Source organism: Mus caroli, chromosome 3, assembly GCF_900094665.2.
Source record: "Mus caroli chromosome 3, CAROLI_EIJ_v1.1, whole genome shotgun sequence".
Lineage (NCBI taxonomy): Eukaryota > Metazoa > Chordata > Mammalia > Rodentia > Muridae > Mus > Mus caroli.
In genome coordinates, this window is record NC_034572.1 from 145,311,263 (window position 1) to 145,322,607 (window position 11,345).

An 11,345-nucleotide genomic window follows, 5' to 3' on the forward strand; every position below is an offset into this window, starting at 1 on the left:
ATTGCCTCTTCATTCTATTTTACTTCCTTTTACCCTGAGGTATTCCCTATCGCTGATGATAAGGCATGGTTTTTGGAAGAAGCAAAAACAAGGGAGGGGGAAGCATGTTTTTTAATCAAACTTGTTAGTTTGTGTCTGTTTGTTGGGTAATTACAACTATTATTAGTACCAGTTGCTACTGAACAGTGTACAGTATCTCCTGTCCTTGTCATTTTGGGTTTTTTGTGTTTTCTTAGCACTCTCTTGATTAGTTGCTCTGAAAATGTTTATTTTCTTACGTATGTTTATTCTTAAGACCAAAGTATCCTTCCAGTATCCTCTGTAGAGCTGGCTTGGTGTTATAAACTTCTTTAATCTGTTGAGTGTCATAAAATTCTTTTCTTTTTCCTTTGAGTGAGACTAATAGTTTTTTGAGCACAGTAGTCTAAGATGTCATCTGTGGTCTTTCAGAACTTATAGAACATCCATATGAACCATTGTGGCCTTTTAAATCTCCACTAGAAAGGTGGATGTAGCTGTTATTCTGATAGGCCTGTCTCTATACGTGACTTGGCCTTTTCTTGTAGCTTTCATTATCGTTTCTTGCTCTGCACATTCAGTGCTTTGACCAGTATTCGACACAGGCAGTTCCTTTTCTGGTCCTATCCACTCGATGTTCACTGTGTGCCTCTTGCATCTTCATAGGTATCTTGCCTTAAATTTGGGAAACTTTCTTCTATGATTTTGTTGAACATATTTTCTGTGACTTCAACCTGGGTTTCTTTTCTTCCGTGTTTCAAAAGTTTAGCCTTTTTATAGTATCTTAGAATTCACATATGTTCTGTTCTTTAATGTGCTGGTTGGCTCTTTGTCAATTTGACACACACAAGGCCGTTTGGGAAGAGGGCTGCCTCCATCAGCTTGCCTGTAGGTAAGTCTGAGGGGCTTTCTCTTGATTAATGGCAGCTGTGAGAAGGCCCCGCCCACTGTGGGCAGGTGGTCTTGGATGATATAAGGGGGCAAGCTGAGAAAGCCATGAACAAAAGCCAGTGAACAGTACTCCACCATCTCTTCAGTCCTTTCTTCTAAGTTCCTGCCTTCAATGTCCTTGATGGTGCACTGTAATGTGGAAGTGTAAGCCAAAGAAACCCTCCCTCCCCTAAGCTGATTTTGATGGTTATTTTGGTCCAGCTCCTCTACCTTGTCTTGACATTCTCCTACTTGATCCTTGATACATTCCATTGGCAAAGCTGAGGATTTTGTTTTGTTTGCTTAGTGGGTCAAGAATTTGTCATGCAAGACTGACAACCTGAATGCAGATCTTTAGAACCCACACAAAAGTCAGAGCCATGGCACAAGGATCTGTAATGCCAGCATGTTCCTATGGGGTCATGAGAGGAAGGGACAGGACATTTTCAGCTAGCCTGGCTTGTGTAGCAGGAAAAAGATCCTGTCTCAAAGAAGATGCAAAGGTGTGGATGGATACTCAAATGTTGTCCTCTGACGTCCACAGGTCCACTGTGGCACCCCTCAGCCGCTACATAAAGAAACACTCACAGTCGTCCACACACTCATTTCTTACATAGACACAAACTCAGACTTACTCCCAGGGAGAGAAAGAGACAAAGACAGAAAGACCTATAGAGGGAAAGACAGATGCAGCATGGATTCTGGAATAATTTTAAACCAGCATTCTTCAGATAGACGTCCTAGAATTATCCCTAAGCACCTACCAAAGATGCTGAAGGAAGGGCTGTGCCACAGAACATCTAGGGTCGGCCAGGCGCTCAGTGTTACAGATGTTAGATCACAAATATGGATCTGGTAAACCAACCCAGGTCGGATAATGTAATATAGCCAGTAGTTGCACAATGTTCTATGCTAAGTACTTTCTAATGAACTCTGTGTTGTTGTGTTGGCTGTTTAAATTTCTTTGTAGCTGGAATTGAACTGAAGACCACTGAGCTTCACATGAGCCCTTCGCACCTTACACTGAATCTTTTAAACACTGTATAAAGTAAATACTGTCACTAGCCTTTCTCAAAACTGGAGCCACTAAGGATGGAAGGGTTGAGCAACTCCCAGGGTCTACTGTTACCAACATTTCACTGGCAGTCTCACTGCAGAGTCTACACATGGGAAGGCATGGACCTCACAGACGTAGAAGGCCTGTGGGTTTATCAGTCCCCCTTGCTGCCTGAGGAAGTGTCACTCTGGTCTGTGAGGATGCATGGTTATAAAGCAAGGCCGCCCTTCTTACCCTCTTTAGACTCGGGCCTGTTTGTTCTGCAGGTGCTGGGACAGCACAAAGCCTTACTAGATACTGCAGGCAGGTGGACTATGGGCTCTGCAGTCTTCCAGTCTCAGCTGTTTTTAAAAGCCACAGAGAATGAACTGAGGAGGAGTCCGGGGCATAGTGAGTTTTACCTTCATCTGTTGCCTTTTCTGTTTCAGCACTGACCAACAACTTGAAGCCACAGCCTAAATATAGACGGAGGGAAAAAAAAGCAAGGTTTAAATTCATATTTATGCCGGGCTTGGTGGTGCACGCCTTTAATCCCAGCACTTGGGAGGCAGAGGCAGGCGGATTTCTGAGTTCGAGGCCAGCCTGGTCTACAAAGTGAGTTCCAAGACATCCAGGGCTATATAGAGAAACCCTGTTTCGAAAAACCAAAAAAAAAAAAAAAAATTTCATATTTATTATTAATATTTCCATTTAAAAAGTGATTTTTATTAGAATCCAAAGTTTCTTGGTCTAAAGTCCCAAACAGTGAGAGTAAGGACAACTCCGGGTTCCTTGTGTTGTTTACAAATATCAGGGGGAGTTCATTTTTATGAAATTAGAATTTATATACAAAAGCTGGGCAGTGGTGGTATACCCCTTTCATCTCAACTCTTGGGAGGCAGACCTCTGAGTTCAAGGCCAGCCTGGTCTACAGAGGACTCACCTGTCCTGGTGAGTTCCAGGACAGCCAAGGCTACCCAGAGAAACCCTGTTTTGAAAAACGAAACCAAAGCAAGCAACCAAGCAACCAACTAACCAACCAACCAACTAACCAACCAACTAACCAACCAGTCAACCAACCAACCAACCAACCAGCCAACCAGTCCATAAGAGAAAAAGGCTGAGCTCTAGAACCAAGGCACAATTCAGAATTGCAGCACAATTCTCAAGGCTCATGGTGCACATGGAAACTCATGCCTGTGACCCTGGTACATAAGAGGCTGAAGCAGCAGATAGATCCCCAGAGTGCTGGCCAACCTGGGCTACAGAGTGAGACCTTGTCTCACAAATGAACAAAAACAGAGGTCCTAACTTCTATCCCTATAGAAATGAAATGAAAATAATTTGTGATATATACACACAAATAAATGTTCTCTACTGAATGATTAAGATAGATTATTGTCTGTCCTTCAAGGACAGTGCTGCTGGAATGTCAGCTGAATTTTATTCAAGAACCAAAAACCTAACCACGAGGAGGCAAAACCATCGCCTGAGTGGATCCTGGGGCAGCCTCTGCTCTGGGTGGCCCAACTGTCCCAAGCCAGTGGCTGCAGTGAAGAGAGTACACTTTCTGTGGCTACAGTGCTGCTTTAGCAAAGGAGACCTGCACGGAAAAAGCTCTAAGACGCAGGATCTGGAAGTTCTGACACAACCACGCAACTGCCAATGGAATGTCTAAGCATTTCCAGCACTCAGACTTTACCACGAAACGCGATAGCCACAGCAGCTGCCGGTGCCCGTGGCTGTCAGAGGAGAATGCCACTGCACACAGTGTTACTGCTGCACACAGGATCCCAATGGCAAGGATGAGTTCAATTTTCTTCAGGGTCTCTCTATGTAGTTCTCACTGGCCTTGGACTCACAGAGATCTGCCTGTTTCTGCTCTCTGGGTGCCAGGATTCAAGGCATGTGGTACCACTTCTGACCTCTGTAATTTCTAATTAGTTTTCTATCTCTGACCATTTTCCATCAGACCAGAACAGCCAAGAAAGGAAATGCCACTTACGGTTTCTTTGAAGGAAGAGTTGAGCCAGCGATTGTTCACCACGCTCTGTATGGATGTCGGTGGGTTTTCTAAATCTTCAAAGGAATCCATTAATATGAAATCCAGAACCACATCATAAAAATTTAAATTTTTCACCTGTATTAAATTGCAAGATAGCAATGAGTATTACAGAATTCTGGAGTCAAGTCTGTGCTTTGCAATGCTAGGTTCTGAGTTGTTCAGAGTAAGTTACTCTACAAAGAGGAGGTAAGTACCAAACTGCAAATCTAGGAAGTTTGCTCCCTCCTGGCCACAAGAAATCAGTTTCTCCTGGAGTCTACCGGGTGGGGTGGGGGTGGGAAGCAGCAAGAAAATAATCCCAATAAACACAATACAGCTCACAGAGCTTGCAGCAGAGACTGAGTGTAAGCTGGATATTTGAGATAACTTCCCTTAGGGAGAGAACCTTCCCAGTTGCATTGAATTCCTGACAGAGCCTTAAGGTCAGAAGAAACACAATGTTGTTGAATAGAAAGACACACTGAAAGTATGCTATGGCAAAGCAGGTAAAACCTGCCGGGAAATAAGAACGAGAGCCTGTCAGGACTTGTACTCTATTCTCAAGGACCGTGGAGATGCTGAGGAGGTAGATCATCGCATCACATATTTAAAGATGGTTTTGATGTCAGAATCTGCTGGGAGGGGCAGACGGATCAGGTCCATCACCAGCTCCATAGAGTCCATTGCTGGGTTACAAAGAGTCTTTATCTCAAAACAACAAGATACTCTTAGCGGAAGTGCAGGTGAACAGAAGAGAAGAGAGGAGAGGAATGTAAGGGAGGAAAGCAGTGGGCAGCGAGTCACGGGCTACAGAGATGGAGTAGATTAGGGGTGCAGTGGGCAGCGAGTCACAGGCTACAGAGACGGAGTAGATTAGAGATGCAGTGCTCCATGGGTCATGGACTATAGAGATGGAGTAGATTAGAGATGCAGTGCTCCATGGGTCATGGACTATAGAGATGGAGTAGATTAGTCAAAAGGCATAGAGATGTAGGCCAAGGGAAAGACAATAGGAATAGAGAAAAGCTGAGAAAATGAAAATAGACCTGGGATTCAGATTTACCTAATTTAGAGATGAATATGGAAAAGTAGGAAAGATTAGAAAGGCTGAAGGTAGGGTCCTGTGTCTGGACCTACCGTGTCCCCAGCTCCCCGGAAATGCATTCTGTGAGCTTCTACTACAGTGAGCTGCTCTGAACACAGCATAGACGCCATTTCCCCAAGGGTTCCTACCACGCTTTAGTGGATGCTGGTTAGGAGCCAAGAACTGTGTGCTGGAAATAATATTTGTGTACTGCTGCTGCTCCTAGATACTGACATAACCAGAACTAAGAAGTATGTATGGACTCAAACGATCATGTCTATATCAAATTCTACTATCCTGTATATGCTACAACCTATGAATTCACATGTAGACCTGCAATGTAAGTTCTAATTTTTATACCTTCTCTAAAGTAAGCCTGTCTCTGGTTTTTCTCGGTACATTTACTTCTTCAGTTCTATGAAAAGTCTACTTCCTTGGCTCCCTGGTACCCTGTCTCTTATTCATCTCAAACCACTCTTGCACAGCCCACTGTAACATCCTTGTAACAAGGTCTACCTTACGTGAATGAAGTCAAAAGGCTTTTAGAAAGCATTTCCTTATAACCAATCATGTATAAAGAATATAGTTTCCATTGTTGATGAATGTCAGAAATATGACAGTACCTACCACCACACAGCTAGATATCACAGTACCCTAACACTACACAGTTGGATGTGACAGCGGCTGGATTTGCTATCAGTTAAAGAAAAGACAGAGACCCAAAGCCTTGCTCATGTGAGCATGCACAGAGCAGGAATAGGGATTCTGTCATTTGCTTACCCCTCTGGCAGCAAGTTCCATCTCAGTGCTATCCCAGTGATCGGTCTGCTCTAAAAAATCAATCATTTCATCAAAAACATCTTGAAATTTCTTTGGATTCTGCAAAAACATAGTGTAGTCAGAACATACTTTATAACAAGACAAGCCTACAAAATAAGTTACTTTTCAAGAAAGTTGAATCTTAATTATTCTAGAAAATATTTTCAAAGCATGCCAAGTTTTTTCTTTTTTTTTTTTGAATTAATTTTTTTTATTAGGTATTTTCCTCATTTACATTTCCAATGCTATCCAAAAAGTCCCCAATACACCCCCCCCCAAGTTTTTTCATTTTTAAGCACCTCTAGCAACCCAGGCTAGCCTCAAATGACCTGTATAGTGGAGGATGCCCTCAAGTTTCTACTGTCCTTACAGGTCCTGGGGTTCCACGTGTGCCCCTCACCTGGTTATACAACTGAGGCCCTTTTCCACGATGAGTTAGGCAGGTGGTCTAACTCTCAGCCCTTCACTACCAGCTGTTATCCTGTTCACAGAAGCCAAGAACAGGGATGCCAGCAAAACATCAGCAAACCAGTGCTCAGACTGTAGAGGAGAGCAGGGGCCACGGAGGCGGGGTGGCCCTTCCGGTGCAGATGAGCTCCTCCTGCAGGCACACTGGTTCAAAGCCCTGCGCTTGTCTACAATGGGACGGCCAAGAAAGCAACCCAAGATTTGTCCTGTGACTTACAAGGACTGAGTATCTATCACTTGCTATTCACTTAGCACTGTATGGTTAGGTTCCCCCCCACTTCCCATTCATCTAGTCCTACGCGTCTTCTGAAACAGGGTAAGATAAATACAGCTGCTCTGTGCGGAGAGGGACTGGAGAGGAATGACCTGGAGCTGGGTACCGTGGGCAAAGGCTAAAGGCAGGCCTGTTCCTCTGGACAAGCTGCACGAAGTGTCACGGTTCCTAACACTCTGAGTGAAGTTCTCAGGAAAGGCTCTGCCTCACTCAGCCCAGTGAGGATGAGAACCAGGCAGTACGGTCCCTGCTCCAGGTTCCCAGTGCTCTGCTCTCCAGCCTCTTCCTGAGGAGGCTTGAGGAGGTAGCAGCCCCAACCGGTCATAGCAGCAGATCTCCCAACAGGCCGCACCAGACATCGCCAGAGGCCACAGGCAGTTCTAAGTTATTACAAATAACCTGGCTTTGCACACTGAAAGTAACTCAGACATAAATGAATGCTGTTTGCGCTAGCCAGGGTAGTGCACGTCTGGGATTCCAACACCCACAAGGCAGAGGGAAAAGGATCAGCACACAGTTGAGTCTAGCCTGATCTACAAAGTGAGTTCCAGGCCAACCAGAGGAGCCAACAGGCTCGGTCTCAAACAACAGTAAATCAAGAGTGTTTGGTGGATCTTTCTAATTACTAACAAAGGTTTCATTCATTGTTAAAATTTAAATATACATTTTACTCTAAAACCTGCTAAACTCTTTCTTCATCTGGCAGGACACGGGGCACAAGCCTGTCTGTGTGAGGTGAGGGCACAGCTGTTGGCAATGGTGCCGGCTCAGTTTGTCAGACTTGGTGCCAAGGACTTTGCCTGATCAACTGTGCCACCAGCCCCTGTATTTAGTCTTCAGTTAAAGAAACCAGTAAGAACAAAACTTGCTCAGAGACATATTTACCTTCCGTGCTTTCACAATTAAAGCTGACAAAATTTTCCTTCCACTTTCAGCAAGGAATGACCTGTTGTCTGCTTCTGCAAGGATTAGCTGAAAAACACCAGTCCACAGCGTGAAAATGAGTGATGTCCCGTGAAACATGGGTGACTGGGCAGTCAGGGCAGTGGATGTGATGCTAAGTCACTACTGAAGGCAGAGGAAGTCCAAATTCACAGAAATGGAGAGACTTATGCTCAGTGATCAAAAAAGATTCAGGGCGGGTAAATTTGATCTTAAATTCTGTTTCAGACAATTAATTATCTGCAGTGAGGAGATGCAAGAATGGCTTAGTGATTAAGAGCATGCTCTGGGGCTACTGAGATGGTTCAGCAGGTAAGAGCACTGACTTCTCTTCTGGAGGTCCTGAGTTCAAATCTCAGCAACCACGTAATGAGATCTGATCCCTCTTCTAGTGTGTCTGAAGTCAGTTACAGTGTACTTATGTATAATAATAAATAAATCTTTGGGCCAGAGCAAGCAGGGACTGAGCGAGCAGAGTTGATTGGAGCAAGCAGGGCCGACCTGAACGAGCAGAGGTCCTAAAAACTCAATTCCCAACAACCACATGAAGGCTCACAACCACCTGTACAGCTATAGTGTATTCACATACATTAAATAAATAAATAAATAAATCTTTTAAAAAAAAAAAAACCTTAGAAAAAAAGAGCATGCTCTGTACTTTCAGAGGACCCAAGTTTGGTTCCCAGCATCTGTGTTGGGTGGCTCACAAGCCAGCTCCACAGGATCTGATGTCCTCTTCTGGGCTCATGGATACCTGAACTCATCTCATGTACACACACACACACATAAAAATAGATGTTAAAATTTTTTTTTAAAAATCTAAGGTAAATTTTATGTAGCTTTCAAGCATAAGAAAGTAATTATTTTCTTTATAATTTTGTATTTGGTTTTGTACCTCTGGCTAGCCTTGAGCTCACAGAGAGCTGGACCTGAAGGCAGGGCAGACAGCTGGCTTTACTCTTAGCCACCTTATTTCATTTTAGTAAACGAGTACTTTTTACCCCAGATGCAAATCTGAAACAAGTAATGAGGGAGCCTCATTTCAAGCAGCTTTGTCCACACTTGCAGCATCACAACATTCTGTCTAGACGGAGTGTGGTAGGCCTGGAAAGGTGTGGGAAGGACAGTGAAGCAAGGAGAGCTGCCCTGTGCACAGGCGGGACTGCGCCAGAGGCCGGCAGTGCAGGCCGCCTCAGCGCGCTCACAAGTACCTGAAAAGCCTGCCGGATACAGTGAAGCTTGGCGAGGAAGTCACTGTCTCCTAGGCACTCCAGCGTCTCAGTTCTACATCATGAAGAGCAGAGAGCAACTGTTAGGTTCCAACCACGAGCAAGTCTCCCACAGAGCTGGACTTAAGCAGGCCCTTAATGGAAAGCACATGTCTTCTGCCACTGGCAGGCTGTGCAAAAATCTACTTGGACCAAAATGTATCTTTCCCATATTCATAGCATGATTTAATAATTGTCACACAAAAAACCATCAGTACCTTACTAAATAAATAAAATAATAAAATATTAGCTGTGAACTAAGCTGGAATGATACCTCAGCACTCTGGAGTAAATTTTTCCTTCTTCAACTAAATGCATAGCTTCTTCGTAGAAAGGGCAGGGACAAAAAGACTCCAGGCTGAAGGTCTGCTGCGCTTCTCTCTGCTCTGCGAGCTGAGGACACACAGGATGGATTACACGGGAGTAAGAAGAACTGTAAAAGCCCAGGCTTTCAATACTACCAAAGTATGCTACATGTGACTAACCCACAGAAATCACTAACATTTTATGTAACAAAACCTAAATTCACTTTCCTTCAACATTCAATAGTTAAGGTTCAAGAGCAGCTTGACTGAACATGAGCATGACCCTGTCTCAGCAAACAAACAAACAAACAAACAGAGGAACAGAGGAGCCAGGGGCTGGGCTGGAGAGCCGCCTGAGGCTAACGCTACGGCTAGCACTACTGCACCAGCACAGAACCTGCCAGTTCTGCTCTCCAGGGCATTCACACTCATATGTGCCTTCCCACACTTCATTAAAAATAACATGGCCGGGCGGTGGTGGCGCACGCCTTTAATCCCAGCACTTGGGAGGCAGAGACCGGCGGATTTCTGAGTTCAAGGCCAGCCTGGTCTACAGAGTGAGTTCCAGGACAGTCAGGGCTACACAGAGAAACCCTGTCTCAAAAAACCAAAACCAACCAAACAAACAAAAATCTTTTGCAAATAATTCAGTTGTTAAATCCAACTACTTAAATCTACCAGGTGTGCAAAAAGGTAGAGTAACTGAGGAGGGTTTTACCATCCAAAGGACACTTCAAACTCACGAGGCAAACCTGTAAAAACACGGAAACAAATACCGCGTGCTGTCCTAAGGACCGCTGTCTTCTCTGTGGCTTTGATTAGCGTTTCCGTAACGGAAAGATAATCCTCTTTGAGTCCATGAACAGAGTCTAACAAGTCTATAAATGCAGTTCCAGCCTGACAGCTCACTAGAAGACAACTGCAACTGCGACTGGGCGGCCTGCTGAGCATAAATCCACACCAAATAACCCACCCACTTACTGGAACACTGGGTTTTCTTCTTCGAGGTGCTATGGGGAGAGAACCTAGGGCTGCGCAGGGTGAGTGAGCACCGCACCTCCTCAGTTATAGCCCCAGCTCAAAACTTCATAATCCAGCATTCCTAAGATTACCTCATACACCATAAAACTGACCCTAAGGAAGTATCCAACCCGTTGGCTTTTGGAGCACTCACAGTCCTTTCACACACCCGCTGCCAGCCCACCAAGAGGCCCCTTTCTGACCCCTGTCCTGGCTTCTGGAAACAATTACTTTGAACCCACAGTTTCCTACTGAGAAGACGACATACACATGGAACTGAAGAGTATGTGGCGCTGGTGTTTGGCTGCTGTCACTTAGAATGCTTCCCAGGTTGAACCCTGATATACCACACATCAGCAGCTCACTCATGTTTATGGATAGAGAAAACTCAAGAGCAGCTGGGAAGATGCCTCAGTGGTTAAGAGCACTAAAGGTGGACCTGGGTTAGGTTCTCAGTTCCCACAGCAGGCTGTGTACAAACACCTGTGCTTCTAGGTCCAGGGAATCAATCTATTGCCTTCTTCTGGCCTCCAAGGGCGCCATGCAGCATGTGATGCCCCCCCCCCCCCACGCACGCACGCACGCACACACACACGCACGCAGATTACTCACAAACACAAATCTCCAGAGTTCAGACAGCACACTACTTTCATCCGCTCCTCCGTGGCAGGCACTGGTCTCCCCATGTTTGGGCCGTCATGTTCCAGTCCAGGCTGCTATCAATAGTTGTGTACAAGTTTTGTATACATACATGCTTTCCCACTTTCCTGGCATATAGAAATAGAAGGGTCAGGTGGTAACTCTGTGTTTACTGTTTTTGCAGAGTGGCTGCCCACCTTCTAGTGCCACTAGCAATGCTTGCACACCCTCTATAACAGCTGCTATTTCTACCTTTATTGTAACAACTACAGCAGATGGGAATGACTTGCATTCCGTGGTGACAATAATAGAAAGCAGTTTTTCATCTTATTTGCCATTTGACTATTCTCTTTGGAGAAATGTCCACTCACGTTCTTTGCATATGTTTACATTGGACAAATGCTTACCTAGTTAGTATTAATTATATGTTGTAATTACCTAGTTAGTATTAATTGTATGTTGTAATTACCTAGTTAGTATTAATTGTATGTTGTAATT

The 11,345-nt window shown here is 44.6% G+C and overlaps 1 protein-coding gene across 3 annotated transcripts in view; it reads right to left on the minus strand.

Annotated features, from left to right (window-relative positions):
- Miga1 (mitoguardin 1) overlaps positions 1-11,345 on the minus strand; it is a 56,034-nt gene that overhangs the window by 5,498 nt on the left and 39,191 nt on the right. For 2 of the 3 annotated variants that reach the window (XM_029475131.1, XM_029475130.1), the window contains exons 9-14: positions 9,158-9,276; positions 8,827-8,899; positions 7,559-7,645; positions 5,893-5,991; positions 3,990-4,124; positions 2,407-2,460 (exon numbers count right to left, since the gene is read on the minus strand). In XM_029475131.1, coding sequence (XP_029330991.1) covers positions 2,407-2,460; positions 3,990-4,124; positions 5,893-5,991; positions 7,559-7,645; positions 8,827-8,899; positions 9,158-9,276 — 567 coding nt within the window. The remainder of the gene's footprint in view (positions 1-2,406; positions 2,461-3,989; positions 4,125-5,892; positions 5,992-7,558; positions 7,646-8,826; positions 8,900-9,157; positions 9,277-11,345) is intronic. The other variant, XM_021157265.2, reaches the window with a different exon arrangement.